This window comes from Hippichthys cyanospilos, chromosome 8 (assembly GCF_059441005.1).
Source record: "Hippichthys cyanospilos isolate Australia breed blue-spotted pipefish chromosome 8, RoL_Hcya_1.0, whole genome shotgun sequence".
In the NCBI taxonomy this organism is placed as follows: Eukaryota; Metazoa; Chordata; class Actinopteri; order Syngnathiformes; family Syngnathidae; genus Hippichthys; species Hippichthys cyanospilos.
Genome location: NC_142376.1, coordinates 18,348,059 through 18,360,890, shown reverse-complemented (window position 1 = coordinate 18,360,890; position 12,832 = coordinate 18,348,059). Strand labels below are relative to the sequence as shown.

Here is a 12,832-nt window from a genome sequence, read left to right as displayed (position 1 = left end):
ATTGAGCTCAGGTGCATCTTTTTTTCCACTGATCATCCTTCAGGTTATTAAAGCTCATTTGGAGTGCATCTACGGTTAAAATCGGTTGGTTGAAAATGATTTAGAAAGACATACACCTGTCTATGTAAGGTCCCACAGTTCACCCTGCATGTCAGAGCACAAACACCAAGCGTGAAGTCAAGGAATTGTCTTGAGGCACAAATCAGAAAAGAAAATATGCTGCTTTGAATGTCCCAATGAGCACATGGTCTCCATTACTCTTAAATGAACTACATTTGGAATAAGTTCTTTGATCTCATGAGACAAAGACTAGACTCTTGTGTGAATGCCAGGGGTCATGTTCGGGGCAACCATGCAGTCACCACTGCACCAGTACCATCGCTACAGTGAAGCATAGTTTTGGCAGCAGCAGCTATGGGGATGTTTTTCAGCAGCAGGAACTGGCAACCTAGTCAGGAAAGAAAAATATACATATATCCTGGATCAAACCTGTTCCAGAGTGCGACTGACCACAGACTGGGGCGGAGGTTCATTTTTCAGCAGGACAACAACCCGAATCATACAACCAAGATCTCAAAAGAATTTGCTTCAAAACCTCTCTGTGAATGTCCAGGTGAGCCCTGACTTGAATCTGATTCAACATCTTAGGAAAGACTTAAAAATTGCTGCGTAAATCAATCAATCAATCGATCAATCAATCATTCTGTCCGTCCGTCCGTTCATCCATCCATCCATCTATCTTTTTTTGTGAGTGTGACGCTCCAGCATAAAGGATTGGAATGTACAGTAAGGGAGAACAAGGGAAGCACAGAGCCGCACTGATGACTGATGGAGTGAATCATCATATCATCACGCTTGTGTTTAATAGGATCATTCCAAATCTTAATACGAGCAGCCACACCCCCAATTCTGATGGGCTTCGGCAGAGTTCCTGAAAGCGCCAGACCACCCATTTTACTTTAAGTCAACAGTGGACGCAGCAAACATCAAGCTTTATTTATCTTGGTCATTTGGAAGGGGGGTGTATTTATTTATCTATCTATAGATATCTTTTCCAGAGCCGCCTATCCTCACTAGGGTCGCAGGCTTGCTGGTGGCTATCCCAGCTGTGTACAGGCAGTAGGCTGGGGGCACCCTGAACTGGTTGCCAGCCAATTGCATGGCACACGGAGACGAACAACCTTTCACACACCCAATCACACCTATGGAAAATGTAGTATGTCCAATACACTTGCTGTGCATGTTTTTGGAGTGTGGGAGGAAGCCGGAGTGCCCAGTGAGAACCCAGGCGGGCTTGTGGGGAACATGCAAAGCCTACACAGGAAGGCCGGAGCGAGGAGGAATTGAACTCAGCTCGGAACTGTGAGGCGTACGTGCTACACCCGGACAATTGCCAAAATAGGACCTCGTGAGACGGCTAACAATTACGCATACTACAACATCAATCAGAAATGAGTGGCACTGCTTTAGGAATGGTAATAGCAACATGTAGCGAGGAAATCCCATGTTTACTATCCCTTATTAGCTGTTGCTTCCTCGAAAGGGGTCAAGAAAATACTGCTATTGGTCCACATCAATGACACGACCAGAATCGCAAAGACTTCTTTTCTCCCAGTGGACCCGCTTTGTAGAACACGGTGTCAAACTCAAGGCCCGGGGGCCAGAACCGGCCCACCACATCATTTTATGTGGCCCGCCAAATGCTGATTTTAAGTTTCTAGCTAAATTTGTAGGTTGTCTTAATAAATAAATAAATAAATAAAATAAAATAAAATCTGCTCCAGATCAATCTTTTGAACAGTTTTTATCGGTCTCTGATTTCAAAACTAGGTAAGGATGTAAACAAGCGAAACAGCGTTTATGAGACACTTTTTCTCATTTTAAGTCCCAGGATTTTAGAGAAATTCAGAGGTATGTTCAAATTTAAGCAATGACTGTTAAGGATGCTTTTTTTTAGACAAATTTTAGATTTATTCAGGCCCTCTGACAGAAACTATAACTGCAATGTGGCCCACGATAAAAATTAGTTTGACACCCCTGTTCTAGAAGGTACATTTCGTTTAATGGGGCATTTTTTATGTCCGTGATTTACAAAATCAAAATATATCATCGGTCATTTTCCTTTTTGCCGTTGAGTGTTTTTGGGCGGTGCAACAAAATGTCTCAAGTGTACCTAATAAAAGTGAGCCTCTTTGAATGAATGAGAGGAAGTCGTGGCTTTCCATGCTCACAAGTTGAGCGCTTCCTGCGCGAACAGCTGATCCTTCTTGGAGACCACGTTGTGCTCATGACACACGAGTGAGTGCCTCACACGTCGTATATGTTGGTCCAGTCATCCACACGTGGCCACAATCAACGGTCACGCGTCAACATCCCAGAATTGATGACTTTTGTTATGCCTGGCTGAGTTTGCTGTTTGGGCTCGTTTAACTACTGAGTGTTTGTGGTCTTAGTACGCCCCTTGTTGAAAGCTATGGAAACTACAACTTTATTAAACAATGAATTTTGAGGATTTATTAGTGTTCCCAGAATCATAAAAAAGTAAAAAAAAAAAAAAAAATCTGTATATATTTCATGAATCTATAACCAATTTAAAAATTGAAGAAAAGTATTCAAATACAAACTTCAATCAAAATAATTGTCCAACAAAATGTACTTGCCAGCGAATCAGTGCGTGATTGCAAATAACCGACAGTTTCATACTTTTGTCTTCTGTATTTGGAGAAATGTTCACTTCTGAGTTGCAAACTAATATTACACAATGTATCTGCCAATGTATGAAATCATCATTTAGTCAAGCTTGACATACTATATACCGACAGTCTACAGCGAGAAAACTGTTTTCAGTTCAACAAAAAGCTGATTTTATTGACTAATTCAGAATGCTAAGACGAAGAAATTCAAACAATGCATGGAGAATTAACAAAATAGGCTTTATTTAAGAACACTGTCAAAACATTTTTTTTTGCATATAAATTCTTTAAAAACAAGGGGAAACAATTTTGTAGAATTTCACATTGTAGAAAATGTCATGGAGAAGAAACCACTAAATCACGTTGTGTGATTTATACCCCTCATTTAGCCTGGTGATTTGCCACCACAGCAAGCGGAGGAAGTGCGCCCATTCAGGAGTCCCGCAAACATCAGCACATGCCTCAGAGAATACAAGTAGTGTCTTTCTCTTAGCTCAGGTTGACGCTGATGCACTGCAGCGTGACTCACACGCCATTGTTAAAACCCTAACTCACATTTTCCTAAAAATGCCAAGAAAAAGCCAAACTAGCCCCTGCGCAAGAACTATTCATTAACTGCATTTTACAAGGAAAAAAGATTTATTGTGTTTGGCAAAGACCAAAGACACTGTGCAGTTTGTGCGCAACACTACAATGTGTTGACTGTTGCGTGGTTGTATAACCTTTATGCTTATTTTCTTGCATCACACTTCCGTAACATTCTTCTGATCTTAACACAGTAAACTTAAGCGAAACCCCAAGAGAGCGGGAAAGGGATTAGCATTTGGATCCAGTATCAACATTAGGAAAACGTCCTTGTGAGAATCTAATTGTAATTTTCCTGAGATTTCTCAAAAAGCTCTAAACAGAAAGCATTGGCAGATATGGGCAGGCCCTACTTTCATCATTAGCACCAGGCCATAAAACGAACCAGCAGAGCACATAAGAAAGGGAAGATCTTCCACCACGACGTGGTTTGCGTTCTCATTAGCATTTTCAAGTCTGCTTTCTTTTAGCAGCTGGCGAACGCCACAGTGCAGTTCGACCCACAACCAAGAAATGTCCGAGACATTAAAGAAATAAGGAAATGCCTCCTATGTCATTGAGTGAACATCCCTCACACAAGAAAAACAACTCCCTCTCGTTTCTAATTAGTGTCACCCGTTGCATTCCAGTCAAGGCTGTATCAACAATCATCATCTTAGCATATAAGGTTAGCCAAGAGCAAAAAAGCATAAAACAAAAGTCAAACAAGCAAATTTGAGTGACTTCTTGCTGTCACCTTACAGGCAGATAAGCTTTTAGAAGGCTTTTCATTCTTATGCTGAACCCTTTCACAAAAAAAAATAAAAAATAAAAAAAAAAACAATTCCCTTTTATTACCTTCTTCCTTCTGCTTCTCCATCACCTCAAATCCTCCCAATCTCTTTTTGCTGTTTAAGACTCAACGTGAATGGCAATTTTAAGATTTCAGCAAGTCCTGCTCAGGTGCCTTGTGACTTTTTTCGGCTTTGGATGAGCCGAGGTTTCCCTCCACAAACATATTGGGGATGTCATGGCCGAAGTAGATCTTGCTATTAGCCGCTATGGCCTGATACTTCATCAGTTCCAGATACTCGGGGGTTAACTTCAGCTGCAAGACACAACATATGTGATTGTTAGGCCAGATAACCAGAATTTCACAACTGTAGAAAGTTCAACTAGACACTGTGGTGACTAAAAGTCAAACCACTTGATATTTCATCTAAAGCAGGAACACAACAGAAAGAGGAAACTTGATGAAAAGTGAACTCTATCTCGCCAGCTTACAATCCAATGAAAGCCCCAAAGCCTGACCCAAAGTATATCAGAGTATTCAATTATTTATAATGCCTTGTGTTAAGACGGCCAGCACATTGAACAAGTGACTATTATGTCTGAGGTTTTGGGGGGTTATTTTGTTTGTTTCTCTAGTAAGACAACAAACACCCTTCGAATCGTAGACGTGAAATGGTGGTGGGAATGCGTTGTTTATTTTTTTCAAAGTCACTTCAGGGCATAATGTCAATCGTCAGTCCTGGAGGGCCGGCATCCTGCATGTTTTCCGGTTTTCTCTACACAACACATCTGATTCAAATGATTAGCTTGTTAGCAAGCTCTGCGGTAGCTCAAAAATGATCCTAATCATTTGAATCGGGTGTGTTTGAGAGAGAAAGTTTGAAAACGTGCAGGATACTGGCCCTCGCGGACTAGAGTTTGACACCTGTCCTTTAGAGACTCTGTATAGCTGTGCTTACTTTTAATGCGAAAAGACTCACCTAAAACACATGCTGAAATCCTCCCTCTCCATGCATTATCATAGCTAGCAGCTGAATAGTCCACAATTGACTCTTTTCATACTTCTGCTGACACTTGTTTGTCAGTTAAGAATGTCACGTGTGGCGTGCAAGAATTTGGCAAGACTCATTCTACATTTCTTATAAGGTGAAACCTCAATACCTCTCAATGTTCTCACTTCTCACTTGTTCTGGTCACTGCATTTGAAGGTGAACAAATCAATCAATTGGCTGTGCTGGTTGTATGAGAGGACATTTCCCATCACATCCGAGTAGGCTACATCTGTTACTGCTCATCGACTCAATATGACCTCTCGCCTTCATGTTGATGTGGAAACTCAACGACTCAGTCCCAGAATTGGAGTAACACCTTATATTTCAGTTGTTAAAATGGTCGTGAAGGAATCTGAAAGACTAAGGTGGCTGTGTTGCTCGTTTATAGCCATGACGAGAGTCTTGTCGCGTATCCATTTTGCAGAAACAACAGCCTTTAACCTAACATTTATTTAATCCTATGGTTTTAAAAATGGCTCATACGAAAGCTAGAACCCTCCCAAATTATGTTTAGTTTCCTTCAATAAAGTTGCCTCACTGTGGAAAGATTGATCAAATAATCAACACAGAAAGGTCATATTTTGGCAAGACAAATATTTTGTCGCCTACACAATGTCTTATACCTGGTTTGCTTCAGCAAACTTGGCAGCAGTGTAGTATTCTGCATCTGCCTTTGCCTTCTCCCTGGCCAGAAAGGCGGCATCTGAAGAAGACACCACAGCACAGGAAAATGATCATTATTTGGCTCAAGACATGAACAGGAAGTACTGCGTTTGATGACGTAAGGCAGCTGACCCTCAATTTCTGAAATCCTCTTCTCTGTCTCCTTTTCCATCACTTTCTGCTGGAACTGGATCTCAGCTACCTGAGCCACCTTTTGAGCCTCTGCAGAAAGACAAAACGGGCGGGCTTGATGCTGAACACAATAGATGAGTGTGCAAATTAAACCATCAAGAAAAGACTACCGATAATGGCTTTCTTCCTCTCAGTCTCCGCCTCCTTTTCCACCACCTTCTGAGTCTGAGCGGTAATTAGGAGACGGGTCTTCTCTGCTTCCCTACACGCACAAATCATTTTATACCTATTACACACTTGCCTTCATGCTGGTGAACTGACTTGATCCAAGCACATCATTAGGAAGAAAATAATCGTACAAAGCAACTTGAGGTCAGACTCACATTAGTTCAAAATTTCTCCTGATCGACTCCGGGATCTTTGGTTTGGTTACACGGACAGCCTGCGTCCGTATGAGAGAGCAGGGAGAAAGAAAAAGAACTTTGAAATAGTCACAAATTAATTTCATACATTGTGTGATGACTTATGCTTTTCATGAAATATGTCGAAGACCATTGTGAGGAACTAATGCAAATCAAAACCTGTTCTCATAGCACATATTATCACTAACAACCATAATGTTCAAAAAAAAAAGAAGAATAGCTCAGTTTACTTTCTCCTTAATTTCTACTTTCCGCTCTTTACTAAGCATGTCCAAACCCGGTCTTTGACAGCCGGTATCCTGCACGTTTTCTAGGTTTCCCCTCCACAGCTGATCAAATTGATCAGTATCGAGGACAGGTTTGCTGATGAGCTGATCATTCCAACCGGGCGTGTCGAGGAAAGAAACATGGAAAACATTCAGGAAACCAGCCCTCAAGGACTGAGTTTGGACACCCATGTTTTAGTCTACCTGTCATGCCAAACATGTGCAAGAGGAGAGCTGTAGAGACATACTGTAACTAAATAAGAATGGGTACTTGAATGATTCCTTCTCCATGTATTTTACTAGCCAACAATCAAACTAATGAATATTAGAATACTGCAGTGTTTGTTTACATTTAAATGTCAGCTTACAGCCAACGGAAGTCACATCATGAACGCTGTGATCCGCATTACTTTGTATTAGATAACTGGCGAAGTGGCATTTGTCCCAAAGGTACCTGTATGGTAAGTCCAGGGGCCATCACATTAAGATCTTTCTGCAAGGCAGTCTTCAGATTTTCATCAATAATATCTGTGCAACACAAACACCATAGTTTATCTTATGCACATTACATGATCCCTCCCCATGTATTTCAAAATTTAGGGTGAGGCGAACCAAAGAGCTCTATGTAGACCTCCTGTAGTGTGTGTACACTGCAGAACTGGTTTAATTCATGGTGAATCTTGTTAAAAATGAGAGTTTTGTCATAGTCGGCAGTGTAGTTCCTCACTATGTCCACCACTAGAAACACACCAGGAAGACAAACAGTCAGACTATTGTGACATTGGGCAGCTGATAACAGTTCTATGCGAAAAGACAAGGAACTTTTGCAATTGATTCTGAACATTTTGTACCTGCTGAGGAGACCAGCATGTTGACAACCTCTATTCTGTCAAAATATATCATCACGCCGCCACTGTCGATAAGATACAACATGTCAATATCTCGGAATAATAAAATAAATAATACAAGGAGACACTTTGAAAGGTAAACAGAAAAAGTAAGAGGTGTAATGGAAAATAAGTACAGTATAACATTTTGTTGTTCAATGACCACCTAGTTTTGTTTGAACAAGGACCCTACTCATTTTATTTATGTTCATTTAATATGCATGACAATTACTTGCGTATCCAGAATGAGAAAACCTTGACAGATAAGTGAGTTCAACACAAACATATTACATTTTATGGTTTTTGGCTCCTGTCTTGTAATTAATTCTACTCTACATTCTACAGAGGAATGTTTCTTCATGTTTAGGGCAGGTGTTCATCTTGTTGGAGTTCACTCCTTTGAGAGGATAAGAATCTTCTCTCTTACTTGATTCTTCACATTCTCTGACAGACCACCAGACTGCCCTGCTAAGACGTGTGTCTTTGAAGCTTCAAATAAAAGAAACCCCAAAATACAATGTGTTTTCCATACTATTTTACTGATTTAGACTAAATCCTGAAAACATTTCTCATCAGTTGACAGATTCAAAATTCTGTGAGCAGAACAAGAGGCACATGGCGTGATCTGAAGCTGGACAGGGATGGGCTAGATATTATTTGTGCAAATAACTGCAGTTTGGTGTTTAAAGCGGGCACTTTGAGCCATGTGAGAATAAACAAAACCGACTACTTTCCACTAATACAAACAATTCCTCTCAATCCCTTTTATATCGACACGAGAAACGTAAAATCACTGGTATGGCGAAAGATTAAACTTGTATTGTTATGCTTCCTTGACATTATTCTATCGCCATTCTTCGTTTGAGTTGCATAAATATTTCGAGGGGAAAAAAAAAAAAAAAAAAAAGTAAAATAATTTTCTTTCGTACCTTGTTCCACAAGGTACATTCTTGATCTCATCAGTCTGGAGTGTTGTCTGAAACCCAAAAATCACCAAAAAAGAAAAACAATTACTCCAATAGTTCATATAAGAAGTAACATTAACATGAGGAAGTCAACACTTTGTCTACAAATGTCTTAAGCCCTTGTTTTATTAGTGTGTATATTGGAAGACATATTGAATCTAACTTACTCATTCTTCTGAAAGGTATGAAGGAAGGGATTACCTGCACTGATCTGTAGGTGGTTATGAAAGGCAACATGATATGATATCCAGGACCATTGGGAGTCGTCAGCAAGGCCCCGCCCCTAAAATGATGCAATAAAAAAAAAGCTGGTGGAATGATTTCATAACACCTGATTATCTGCCAATTACAGTTTAGAAGACTGAAAAAGGGAAATTGCCTGGAGGGCACAAAGTTAGCAAGTAAGTACACTCTTAATGTTGTACAGTGGAACTGCGAAAGCAGAAATGGTAAATGGACTTTCGCTTTTCTGCGTTGGGTACACAAACACAAACCTACCTGTGAGACTGTGCCAGTTACACGTTTACATTCAATGAACCAAGTTCAAATAAATGTAAATAAAGCCAAAACAAACCTTCATTAAATATATCAATGAATTCTTTCTGATTGAGCTCATCTAATTTAACTGGGCACTAAGTATAAAATAACAATATTTGAAAAAACGATTGATTTGAAATAAACTCCCGTCGAGAAATAGTAGTTTATTTTAAATCAATCATTCGACTACAACATGAATCAATTAATAGTGCAATTTGGATTCTGTCATTTCAATATTGTCTTACAGGATTTGACAGATTCTGATGTTTTTGAATAACCGTGACTTTTACATGATCAATATACAGGAATTGCCAATCTGGTTATTGACCCATGCCTACGAGTGACCCTAACAGGGATGAGTACTTTTCAGTTGACCTTTCAGCAATACATTCATTGTTGGGGGAGAAAAAACACTCAAAAAGCCAAAGTACCACACTTGAGGAACTAATTCACGATAAGGCTTTCGTACAAATGAACTTCTCAGGAATAAAACTTTGTTTTTGATGGACACTACCTACTACGGGCCTATATGTTAGTATAATTTTTTGGCTCATTAATTTGATATTTGGAGAGCTACATATTTTTTGAGGTGGTACTTTGCGTAAAACGTTTGAGAACGACTGCTTTTATGGTAAGCACACAATGTCAAATCGCGTATGATTAATTCATAAGCTTTATCATCACACAGGAAGCGACAAACTCAAATGTTAAGGTTACCTGTAGTAAACAGCAAGGTGCCCTTCCTCTATTTTGTGAATGGACGAGTGTAGCAGGACAGCCGTCACCCCAGCTATTGCTGCAAACACAGCCCCGACATGCGGCATCATCCTCACTGGCACTCACCTGCAGACAGACGGTCATCAATTAAACATTCTAAAACGTTTAACCAATTGTTATAAATGTCAAGCAGCTGCTTGGCTAGCCGTTTATTGCAAGTAAATAAAACAAGTGCAACCAAACAGGACTGGTGTGAAATAAGTGATTGTGAATACCGATAACTCACCAGAAGACATGAGCAAACTAAAATTCACTGCTCATTTTTTCATTGAATTAGTTATCCTTGTCTTTTTTTGTTGTTGTATTATTTTTGTACATATTTTTTTTTACAATGCTGTCAATTTTAGTGACATATGACTTGTTATGTTTACTTAATGTATTTACGATTACTCTTTTTTTTTGGATTGGCGGTTATAAGTTTTGATGATGATTCAAAAACGTAAGTATGCCAAGACAGATCATCCAGTGTAGAGTAGGCAGTGATCAAATTTCACTTAATTGGTCCAAAATGGATTATTTAAGATTTGTGTGTAATTCCTCAATTCCTGCAAGTGATTCAGCTTTAACAGCTAAACTAAACCAGAGTTCATGTTGTGCTAAGTAAAATTGTGGTAGTATGCCTCGAGATTTTTCAAACGTAAACTTGTGGCATGGCTCATTAAAGGCTGTGTAACACTGGTTTACTATGTCACTGCTTTTATTGTTTTTGACTTCATTTTATTTATGCACCGTTGAGTCCCTTGTCCTGTTTTGCAATTTGGTCTTTTTCCCCCAAATGTTTTCATGTATGAGAGGAGGTAATACATGAAGGAGTGTATACTCATTTCTAAAAATTGGACTGACTGTTATGTATTCCACATAAATTAACAACCCAATCATTTAATAATTAAAGGTGAAATCGGGCTATCCACATTAAATGGGAAAAATGTGGCAATACGTTCCAATAAATTACAGGCCCACAATCTTATCTGAAAAAGCAGGTCGTACTAAAATGTGATTTACTCCCTCCTTGTGAATTCGACAAATTAGAATGAACGCACACATGTCCGTCAAGACTACAGCCACACTTTGACGAATGCGTGAACAGCAACACATTAAAAAAGAAAAAACAAACGAACCCCCAGAACGTCTACGTAAGTGTCGCAATTGTTCACTTGAGTGAAAGTGACGATTGCTATCCGGCTAAACAGTAGCACACCGATTGGCATGTAAAAAGAAATGCGTTCAGCGGAACAAAAAAAAAACATTAATTGTAACCATGAGTAAACATTTAAAACAGGACAGATCGAAATATTGCTGACAAAGCGACGCCGTTTGTTAGCCACGGTTAGCCGTGTAGCTATGGTTCACTACCGGGGGTGGATTTCGCATTGATGCAGCTATAACATGCTGTTTGCTAACCCTTTGGACTAATAGCGTTCACAAGCTACCTAGCAAGGCATAGCCAGTTCTAGAATTAAAATATGCGCGTACCAAAGTGCCAATGTCGAGGTGAATACAGTAATCAGTTGTCGTAAAAATGAAATTACCACTATCTCGTGCAGGCACCTCTCCTGGTGTTCATTCAACGTCTCACCCCTCCCTCAACCGCCTCTCGCTGCCTGAGTGCAGTTGTGAGGTTCGAGGCGTGGCTCGTTGTGTGGACCTAAAAATTATTCGACTCCACCCACACGGATTGTTGACCTTTTAACGCCGCTTTTGTCAAACCATTTCCTTGCCAACAATGATGACGCACAATCTTGTTACCCAAGCGCATTATTATTATTAAACCGTTTGATTGAACCTCAAAAATCAAAACAACAAAAAAAAAGAAATGCGTACAAACCCAAACCAGGGGAGTGCGCTCTCTGCTGGGGATATGTGGTACTGTACATATACCTGCAATTTCCATGTGGATATCTTTTGACCACAATTTTTTAATCCAGTGGCTTGAGACACTCTAAATCAGTGGTTTTCAAAGTGGGCGGTACCGCCCCTCGGGGGGTGGTGTGAACTTTCAGGGGGGCGCTGACGAATAAACAGGCGAATGGGGGGCGTTGAAATAGTGAAGGGGGGCGATTGAGCAATTACATTGAAATGTGACGTTGGTGTTTGTAGAAAGACCGGAAAAATTGATTGTCTGTAATAAAAAGTCGACAAAAAACAAGCTTTATTGAAACAAGAAACGTTGTCTGCTCGAGCGCTCACGAGCAGCGCGCATATACCGTATATCACTAACTGTCGCGAGTTTATCGTCGATGCAGGCGACTGGGGAAACCACCACCATCCAGTCAGCCGCAGAGGAGCACACAATAGCGCGCCGGCAACGCTTAACCACAGACGTATGCGCACAGCGACCGGCTTAATGCATCAGCTATCAATTTTTATGATTCGAGGTGAACTGCGCATTGGTCTATTTAAAGAAACGAAATTAGCGAATAATATCTGAGGCGCCTGTCTTCTATTTATTTAAGCTTCTCTCCAGATGCAAGTCAGTTTTTATAGCTGCCAGAAAGCAACTATACGTGCGCGATTTTCTCATCATCACGACAGAAATCATTTTAGACGGTAAGCTCAATGCTATCTAAAAACGAAATTTTTTGGCTCTAAAAACAGTTTGCATTTTTTTCAGGGATAACCATGGCAGCTTCAGGAACATCGAAAAAGAAGTGCAGGCAATACTCTGTAGAGTACTTGAAGTATGGATTTATACAATCACCGACCAATCCGCAACAACCCATGTGCTTGGTTTGTGAGAAAAACTTTTCAAATGAAGCAATGAAGCCGTCTAGGCTCCTCGAACATTTACAGAAGATTCATCCCAATAAATCCGGTAAAACATTGGCGTTCTTTCAAACTCTTCGAGATCAATTTCTGAAGCGAAAAACAATGAATATGTTTATTTCCTCATCGAAAAATTCAGATGACGGTCTGAAGGCTTCTTACAACATTTCTTTGCTGATAGCGAAAGCCGGCAAGTCCCACACTATCGGAGAAGACTTGATTCTGCCTGCAGTTAAAGAGGTTATTAAAACAGTTTTGCACAAATCTCCTGAACAAATCATAAAATCGATTCCTCTCAGTGACAACTCAGTTCAACGAA

The 12,832-nt window shown here is 40.1% G+C and overlaps 1 protein-coding gene and 1 long non-coding RNA gene across 3 annotated transcripts; one reads left to right on the top strand and one right to left on the bottom strand.

Annotated features, from left to right (window-relative positions):
- Positions 1 to 2,914: 2,914 nt before the first annotated feature.
- On the bottom strand, positions 2,915 to 11,435 carry erlin1 (ER lipid raft associated 1). 2 transcript variants are annotated; one of them, XM_088420838.1, is made up of 12 exons: positions 11,280 to 11,435; positions 9,691 to 9,816; positions 8,638 to 8,719; positions 8,401 to 8,447; positions 7,436 to 7,497; positions 7,197 to 7,322; positions 7,039 to 7,112; positions 6,280 to 6,338; positions 6,067 to 6,158; positions 5,897 to 5,986; positions 5,725 to 5,804; positions 2,915 to 4,365 (listed from the first exon to the last, which is right to left on the bottom strand). In XM_088420838.1, the coding sequence occupies exons 2-12, from the start codon at positions 9,798 to 9,800 to the stop codon at positions 4,195 to 4,197; spliced, it is 993 nt and encodes a 330-aa protein (XP_088276964.1). In that variant the 5' UTR covers positions 9,801 to 9,816; positions 11,280 to 11,435; the 3' UTR covers positions 2,915 to 4,194. The 2 variants fall into 2 exon arrangements, with proteins under 2 accessions (XP_088276964.1, XP_088276965.1); XM_088420839.1 differs by having other exon boundaries at positions 11,224 to 11,374.
- Positions 11,436 to 11,715: 280 nt separating this feature from the next.
- LOC148420395 (uncharacterized) lies at positions 11,716 to 12,572 on the top strand. The gene is made up of 2 exons (XR_015866330.1): positions 11,716 to 12,297; positions 12,362 to 12,572. It is a non-coding gene; the product is annotated as an uncharacterized LOC148420395 (long non-coding RNA).
- Positions 12,573 to 12,832: the final 260 nt, after the last annotated feature.

Excerpts from the sequence above, each read along its gene's own strand:
- erlin1 (XM_088420838.1), bottom strand. The coding sequence starts at position 9,800 with ATGATGCCGCATGTCGGGGCTGTGTTTGCAGCAATAGCTGGGGTGACG. Across the intron at positions 8,720-9,690 it reads CACCTTGCTGTTTACTACAG|GGGCGGGGCCTTGCTGACGA; the intron begins GTAACCTTAACA and ends GCATCATTTTAG. Across the intron at positions 5,805-5,896 it reads GAGGATTTCAGAAATTGAGG|ATGCCGCCTTTCTGGCCAGG; the intron begins GTCAGCTGCCTT and ends TGTCTTCTTCAG.